The 8332-nt window shown below is 49.2% G+C and overlaps 1 protein-coding gene across 1 annotated transcript in view; it reads left to right on the top strand.

Moving 5' to 3' along the window:
- Nucleotides 1-379: 379 nt before the first annotated feature.
- MEST overlaps nt 380-8332 on the top strand; it is a 10931-nt gene continuing 2978 nt past the window's right edge. Inside the window, exons 1-8 of the mRNA XM_015828785.1 lie at nt 380-398; nt 1508-1662; nt 2683-2762; nt 2862-2939; nt 3986-4122; nt 5364-5422; nt 6675-6715; nt 7327-7394. Coding sequence (XP_015684271.1) covers nt 1509-1662; nt 2683-2762; nt 2862-2939; nt 3986-4122; nt 5364-5422; nt 6675-6715; nt 7327-7394 — 617 coding nt within the window. The 5' untranslated portion in view covers nt 380-398; nt 1508. The remainder of the gene's footprint in view (nt 399-1507; nt 1663-2682; nt 2763-2861; nt 2940-3985; nt 4123-5363; nt 5423-6674; nt 6716-7326; nt 7395-8332) is intronic.

Below are 8332 nucleotides of genomic sequence, written 5' to 3'. Positions count from 1 at the left end.
AGAAGAGAAAGAAAGGGAAGAAAGAAAAGGAAAAATATGGAAGGCGGGAAGAAAGAAAGAAAAAGAAAGGAGGGAAGGGGGGAGAAAGAAAAAGGAGGGAAGGAGAGAGAGAAGGAAGAAAGAAGGACAAAGCGAAAAAAGAAAGAAAAAGGAAGGAAGGAAGGAAGACCCAACTCGGCTTCCCCCACTCACCCCAGCCCCTCCCTCCCGCGCTGATTTCAACCCGCTCTGCAGACGCGCGTTCACACGTTCCTTCTGCCCGGCTTGCAAAACTCTCCGCTCCTCCCGTTGCAAACCTCGCATCGCGGAAACCCCCGAAAGGCGGGGCCAAGAGAGCCCGGGACGCGCATGCGCCTTTGCCCACGCGCCTGCCTGCCTTCTTCCGGACCGTAGCCCAGGTGAGCGAGAGCGCATGTGCGCTCTCCCCAGGACAGGGGTGGTAGGGGGGCAAGAGGGTTAGACGCCCCCTGGTGCTTTTCTCTGCAAGGAGGGGGGATCTCGGGTGCGGTGGGGGGGGGCGTGGATTTCTTTTTTAGGATGAAGGAAGGAGAAGACTGATTTTGGGGTGTGTGTGGAACCTTGCAAACAAACCCCCAAAATGCATTTGCTGGACAAGAGAAGGGGGGAGTTCACCCCCTCCCTAGGAAATGCCCTCTTTGGGGTTGCCCCCAGGAGCTTGAATTAATGGGGGAAAGGGTCCTGTAAGATTGGGGGTTCACTAATAAAGGGGAATGTTTCCAGTTCTGGGTTGAACTGGGGGGTCCTTGCAGACGTTTCGTGACCCAGCTAGGCAACCTCATCAGTGTGGAGAGCAGGAGGAGGAAGAGAAAAGAGAAGGAATAAAGGGAGAGAAGGAGGGAAGGGGAAGGAGGGAGGAAGGGGAGGAGGGGGAGGACTGTGGGGTCCTGGGTGCCCTCTGAGCTTGGTTGTTTCCTTGCAGACGTTTCATGACCCAACTATATAATATCATCAGTGCTAGAAGGGAGGGGGGTTTGTAGGGAGGAGGAGGAGGAGGGAGGAGGAGGAAGAGGAATACTGTGGGGTCCTTGGTGCTCTGAGCTTGGTAGTTTCCTTGCAGACGTTTCATGACCCAACTAGGGAACATCATCAGTGCTAGAAGGAAGTGGAGTGATATCAATGCAGAGCAATTATATGGACCATATAAGCCAGGGGTCTTCCAATTTGGCCCTTTTATGACTTGTGGCCTTCAACTCCCAGAATTCCTCAGCCAGCATGGGCCATATAAGCCAGGGGTCTTCAAACGTGGCCCTTTGATGACTTGTGGACTTCAACTCCCAGAATTCCTCAGCCACCTGTGCTGGCTCAAGAATTCTGGGAGTTGAAGTCCACAAGTCATAAAAGGGCCCAGCTTGAAGACCCCTGACGTAGGGATTCTAGGCTGATTCCTCTTTTGACTCCGCCCCCACTTTTTGCCCTCCCTTATCCTACACCTGGCAGTTGGTTTCTTTTATTTTCATTTTTCCTGGCCTCCCTTCTCCCCTTCCAGGATGAAAGAGTGGTGGATCCAAGTCGGCCTGCTGATGCTGCCCCTGCTTGCCGTTTACCTGCACATCCCGCCTCCGAAGCTGTCTCCCGCTCTGCGTTCCTGGCGCTCCTCGGGGAGCTTCTTCACCTACAAAAGCCAGAACGTCTTTTTCAGAGGTGGCGTAGATACCTTTCCTTCCATAGCCAAGCCTTTTGCCATTTGCTCTACAGGTGGTCCTTGGCTTAACGGCCACAGTCGCTAAGTGAGACAGTTGTTAAGTGAGTTTGGCCCCGTTGGACGACCTTACTTCCCACCGTCGTTAAGTGAATCGCTGCAGTTCAGTTAGTCCCACGGTTATTAAGCGAATCTGGCTTTCTCCCTTGACTTTGCTCGTCAGAAGGACGCAAAAGGGATCACGTGATCCCGGGACATTGCCGGTTGTCAGGTGCCTAAATTGTGATCACGGTGAAAAACGGTCGTAAATCACTTTTTTCAGTGCCGTTGTAACTTTGAGCAGTCACTAAACGAAGGATTGTGAGTTGAGGGCCACTTGTAATTGAGTGGAGATGCCCGTTTGATCCAGAAGAGACTTTCAAAAGACCTCAGAATCCAACTCGCTGGCATCTGCTTTTTAAAGCAGCCGTCTCATTTCCCAGCAAGGTTTCTGCCGTTGCGCAGCCCTAAAACTGAGGCAGCTGCTTTAATTGGTTTTCTGAGCCGCGTTAAATTGAAAGTAGCATGACTATTATTATGATTATTATTATTGGGGTCGTTTAGAAAGAGGTGGTTCTTGAAATGTTACGATCCGGAGTCATTTAAGGGCTTGGGGCAGAAGCAAAGTGGCACCTTATAAAGGTGGTCAATGTCAGCTAGTTGAGGCTAGTTTGTGGCTTAATGTCTGGCTAATTATCCAGCGATATCCTGGGGAGGAAACTCGCCCAGAATTCAAATGATTCTTTTAAACGCAAGGGGCCTGGCTTCCTTTTTGTAAATTTAAGAGCGTCGTGCTGGGAGTGGAACGTCGGCCAACGGTGTCCCCCAATGTTGGAAAGTTCGACCCGTTCCGACATGCACGCGAGGCCTCATGCAGAGATATTCAACCTTCAGGAGGCTGTTCTCTTTTTTGCTCCTCTGCTAAGAATAATAATAAATTTTGGCAAGCCGAACCTTGAGCGGTTCTTCTCTCTTCCCGTAAGATTCCCCCGGCGCCGTCGGGAGTTCAGACATTGTGGTCCTCTTGCACGGCTTCCCGACCTCGAGTTACGATTGGTACAAGGTGAGGAGGTAACGAACATGGTGACGGTGGGGAGGCTGGCTTGTAATGGTAGGAACTAACGGCAACCATCCCTCGCCTCCTTTCTCGCCTCGCCTGCAGATTTGGGAAGCGCTGACGCAGCGGTTCCATCGTGTGATTGCGCTGGATTTTGTGGGCTTTGGCTTCAGCGATAAACCTGTGAGTACGTTTTGAAGGACGCTGCGTGGTTTCTTCCGTAACTTCCTTTTTCCAACCAATGTCGTTAACATTAACAGAGGGATAGAATCAAGAACACGGGAAGTGTTGATACCACTTTGCAACGCCTTGGTAAGGCCACACCTGGAATACGGCATCCAGTTTTGGTCGCCATGATGTAAAAAAGATGTTGAGACTCTAGAGCAGGGGTCTTCAGACTTGGCCCTTTTAGGACTTGTGGACTTCAACTCCCAGAATTCCTCAGCCAGGCACACTTAGGCGTGAAAGCCGGCTGGGTGTCTTTGGGCCAATCACCCGGAGACGGTGAGTTCTAGTCCCGCCTTAGGTGTGAAAGCCGGCTGGGTGACTTTAAGCCAATCACCAGGAGACGGTGAGTTCTAGTCCTGCCTTAGGCATGAAAGCTGACTGGGTGACTTTGGGCCAATCACCAGGAGACGGTGAGTTCTAGTACCGCCTTAGGCATGAAAGCCGGCTGGGTGACTTTGGGCCAATCACCAGGAGACGGTGAGTTCTAATCCCACCTTAGGCGTGAAAGCCGGCTGGGGGACTTTGGGCCCAGTCCCTCCTTCTCAGCCTAACAGGGTTGTTGTGATGAAAATAGGAGGAAGGAAGAAGAGCTCTATATATTTGCCACTTTGAGTTATTTGTTAAAAATAATAAAGGCGGGATATAAATAAATACGGAAATACCATTACGAAAACAAAATTGAAAACAGATTTGGGGTGGGAACCCAATTTCGGTCCACAGAAGCAAGAGAAAAAGTCTTGCTAGTCACGGGGGCAACTCTGGGGAGGTCAAAAGAGTCAAGATGGCAGCGTGATAGAAGCCGCCAGACTTTACGCACAAAAGTGTGGGGCCTCGGTGTGATCGCTGCTTCCATCTTGACCTGGGCTATCTCTGCTTCACCTGCAGCAGATCTGCAGTCGGCTCGCTTGTAACCTGAAAAGACGGGCTCAGGTAGACATTTGCCACTGAAGGGCTTGATTCGAATTCGGTGCTCACCTCTCTCTATCTCGCACGGCAAACAGCGGCCTCATGCCTACTCCATCTTCGAACAAGCCAGCATCGTGGAAGGCCTGTTGCGCCACCTGGGACTCCTGAATCAACGGGTCAACCTCCTTTCTCACGACTACGGAGACACCGTGGCGCAAGAACTGCTGTACAGGTGTGTGGACTTAATCGTTTCTTGACAAACGACCGGAAGTCCTCGCTGTACACAGCCACAACTGAGAGCAGAGTCATGCCCGATGTTGCGACCGTTTTTCGTCCCGGTTGTTAAGCAAATTGCTCTGCAGGTAGTCCTCGAGTTACGAACGCTCCCTTAGCAAATGTTCAGAGTTACGACATCCTCGCCAAAAGTACTTACAACCGGGTCCCAAAGTTACATACGTTGCAGCATCACAGCGGCTATTCGCACTTACGAACGACCGCAGAGAGACTGCAACATGCTACTTTGGTGTCACACCTGAGAGCCCCCAAATGCACAGGCTTTGTGCCGCGGCCTTGAGTGCCCGAGCCTTTGTCCAGCCGGGTGAAGTGCCGGGACTGCCTCTCCCCTTTGTTGTGAGTAGCTGAGTCCGGGGAATCAGAGGAGGAGGAGGAGGAGGGGCCTGGAGAGCCATCAGAGTCGGAGGAAGGCTCTGATGAGCCCCAGGACTTACAATCTGATGAAGAGCCTGGCCCCTCCACTCGTGCTCAGGCTGAGACCCAGCTGTGCGGGGAGGCTGAGTCAGACTCTGAGGACTCACAGCTGGAAGACATCACAGACGCTGGCAAACGCAGATAGGCTACACGAGCAGGACAGAGGGAGGCAATGGGGTAGCTCCAAGGGAGGAGGAGAAGGCATTGAGAAGCCACGCCTTGGGGCTGCATAATAAAAAGGGAAGGTGTGGGCGGTGCTGGTTGCTGAAGGCAAGCGTTGGCAAAGGACTCAAGTTTCATGGGATCTTGTTTTGTTTGCCTTGCCTGTGAACAATTCTCCGTTTGAATCGTGTTTTGTTTGCCTTGGATAATTTTCCGTTTGAATCGTGTTTTGTTTGCCTTTGCTTTTGGGACATTTTGCAGGCTGGTACCTAATTAATAAAAAGGGTTTTTGTTTTTCCTGCATTTCCGGCCTACTTGTTAAAAGAGGAGATCATCCTTGTGAGTTAACAAGGACTCACGTAGGCTGGGACAGAACACCCTTCTCTGCCAAGTCCCAGCTTCTCTCACATGTGGATGCGGCCCTGCCTCGCCACTTGCCGGAATGCCGAACCCGCACGGATATCGCAAATTGCGCCGCCGCAGAGCTGGAGAGTGGCGCAATTTGCGATATCCGTGTGGGTTTGGCACTTCTCTGCCTTGCCAAAAGCACTCCTCCAACTGTTACGTTTCGCTGTCCTTTACTCCGTTCTCCTCCGGTTTCAGGTACGAACACAATAAAACCGGATGCATCCTGATCAACAGCCTGTGTCTGTCGAACGGAGGTAAGTGATTTACGGGAGGAATCTCCCGCCACCTCCTGTTGAAAAGTTAACTCGGAACGTAAGGAGGGAATCCGTGGGGAAAATCAAACGGTTTGCCTCATGGAGTTGTGGGTTGTGGCTCCATCGCCGGAGGTTTTCAAGACGAGGAAGGAGAGAAGCAACCTACAAATAAGGAGAGATTTCCTGACAGTGAGGACAATTAGCCAGTGGAACGACTGGCCTCCAGAAATTGTGGGTGCTCCATCCCTGAAGAGTCAGTTTTCTGAAATCTTATAGGGCCTCCAGCTTGAGCAGGGGGTTGGACTAGAAGACCTCCAAGGTCCCTTCCCAACGTAGGATTTTGTGACTTTTATGTTAGGTATGTCTATTCAAGATTAGCATTGTACAACCCTATTAATCAGAAGTTGTCTCCAGAAGTTGTGGGTGCTCCATCCCTGGAGGCTATCAAGAAGAGATTGGACAGCCATTTGTCTGAAATGGGAGAGGGTCTCCTGCTTGAGCAGGGGGTTGGACTAGAAGACCTCCAAGATCCCTTCCATCTCCATTCGGAATCTTCTATTCTGAATCAAAAACCATTTTTCCAGGATGATATAAGGCTGTGGTGGCGAACCTATGGCACGGGTGCCAGAGGCGGCACTCAGAGCCCTCTCTGTGGGCACGCGTGCCATCGGCCCCAATCCTGGGCCTTCAGCTGGGTTTTATAAAACCTTTTCGCTTTAGGCCTCTACTGCGTGTGCAAAAAAAAAAAAGGTTCAATCAATCAGTCAATTTCAACTTCTCGCGGGAAAAAAAAGATCTCGCAAAGTTGGAATTGATTGATTGAACTTTTTAGTCCCACCCAGTTTGCCGTTACCACTGCAGCCACGCCCACCCAATGGGCCACGCCCACCCAATGGGCCACACCCACCCAATGGGCCATGCCCACCCAATGGGCCAAGCCCACCCAGCACCCGACGATACATGTGAGTTTTAGGTTGCAGTTTGGGCACTCAGTCTCTAAAAGGTTCGCCATCACTGGTATAAGGTCTCCTGCTTTGGGGGTTGGACTAGAAGACCTCAAGGGTCCCTCCCAGCCTTAGGATTCTATGCAATGTAAAACTTAGGAGATTCCTTTTTGATCACTGATCTCTTTTGGCCAAGTCTCCTGGCACGGTTGATCTCAGCGTAACCCCCTGGGTAAAAATTGCGTTCGTGGCGTAGAAAACCGTAGGAGCAAATATCTGACTTCCACACCCTGTCTTAAATTTTTCAGGCATCTTTCCAGAAGTCCATTATCCCAGGTTCATCCAGAAGGTAATTTGTTCTTACAGGAAAAAAAAATGGCACGTTTTAAGTTGAAGAATCTCTCTTCTGAAAAATTGGGCTGGGAGATCATTTTTCGCTCCCCTTGTTTTTGGATCAACCCGTGAGCCAACGAATAAATACTCCGTCTGTGTTGTGTCTGCTTAAGCTCTGGCAGCAAAGATCTTTCCTTGCAACAGCTGGCTTTTATTATTTTATTTTATTTTATTATTATTTTATTTTATTTTATTTTATTATTTATTTTATTTTATTTTATTATTTTATTTTATTTATTTTATTTTATTTTATTTTATTATTTTATTTTATTATTTTATTTTATTTTATTTATTTTATTTTATTTTATTTTATTTTATTTTATTTTATTTTATTTTATTTTATTTTATTTTATTTTATTATTTTATTTTATTTTATTTTAAAAAGCGGATTAAGTAGAAATACCTAAAAGAAGATACTCTGCGTAGGAAGAAAGAAATTAAAGTTGCACTAGGAATTGGCAAGCTAATTTTTTTACTTTCTGAATATTCTCCCCCAGCTTTTCTTTCACACAAAGGCTGCTTCTTAAAAGATTAATCGATTCAATTGATTTACTATACGTTATCCAGGTTGTCCTGGACTTCACTACCACAAAGGAGACCAGACAAGCGGAAGGGAAGCCAAATTTACTCAATTGGTTCGTTTAACAGCTGTCGTCCAATAGGGCAAAACTCACTTTGCAACCGTCTTGCTTAACAGCAGAAATTTGGCGCTCAATTGTGGTCGTAAGCCGAGGACTACCTGCATATCCTTCCATTCTGAACTGAACCGGCCTCACCAGGAAGGCCTCTGTTTCGTGATCTTTCTCTGCTTTGATAGTTGGAGATCCTGAATCTCTTGCAGAAATCACACTGCAGATGAAAGGATCTCCATTTGCACTGCAATAGGGATCTTAAATTTGGAAAGCAACTTTTTTTTTCAGCTAGCCCAGGGGTAGGCAACCTTGGCTCTTTTATGACTGGTGGACTTCAACTCCCAGAATTCCTGAGCCAGCCATGCTGAGGGGAAAGGGAATGGTTTCCAAGCTGAGCCAGGCTGGCTCAGGAATTCTGGGAGTTGAAGTCCACGAGTCATAAAAGAGCCAAGGTTGCCTACCCCTGCCCTAGGCCTAGGCCGCTTTATGACTGGTGGACTTCAACTCCCAGAATTCCTGAGCCTGCCTGGCTCAGCTTGGAAACTTCCCCCTTTCCCCTCAGCATGGCTGGCTCAGGAATTCTGGGAGTTGAAGTCCACGAGTCATCAAAGAGCCAAGGTTGCCTACCCTGACTCTAGGAGGCTCACCACTTAGAACAGGAGGACTTAGGCCAGGGATGGGCAACCTTGGCTCTTTTATGACTCGTGGACTTCAACTCCCAGAATTCCTCAGCCAGCCATGCTGAGGGGAAAGGGAGAGGTTTCCAAGCTGAGCCATGCTGGCTCGGGAATTCTGGGAGTTGAAGTCCACAAGTCATAAAAGAGCCAAGGTTGCCTACCCCTGGCCTAAGTCCTCCTGTTCCAAGCGGTGAGCCTCCTAGGCCAGGGGTAGGCAACCTTGGCTCTTTTATGACTCGTGGACTTCAACTCCCAGAATTCCTG

This window comes from Protobothrops mucrosquamatus, unplaced genomic scaffold (genome assembly GCF_001527695.2).
Source record: "Protobothrops mucrosquamatus isolate PMUCROS unplaced genomic scaffold, P.Mucros_1.0 scaffold4897, whole genome shotgun sequence".
In the NCBI taxonomy this organism is placed as follows: Eukaryota; Metazoa; Chordata; class Lepidosauria; order Squamata; family Viperidae; genus Protobothrops; species Protobothrops mucrosquamatus.
This window is presented reverse-complemented; position numbering and strand designations above follow the sequence as displayed.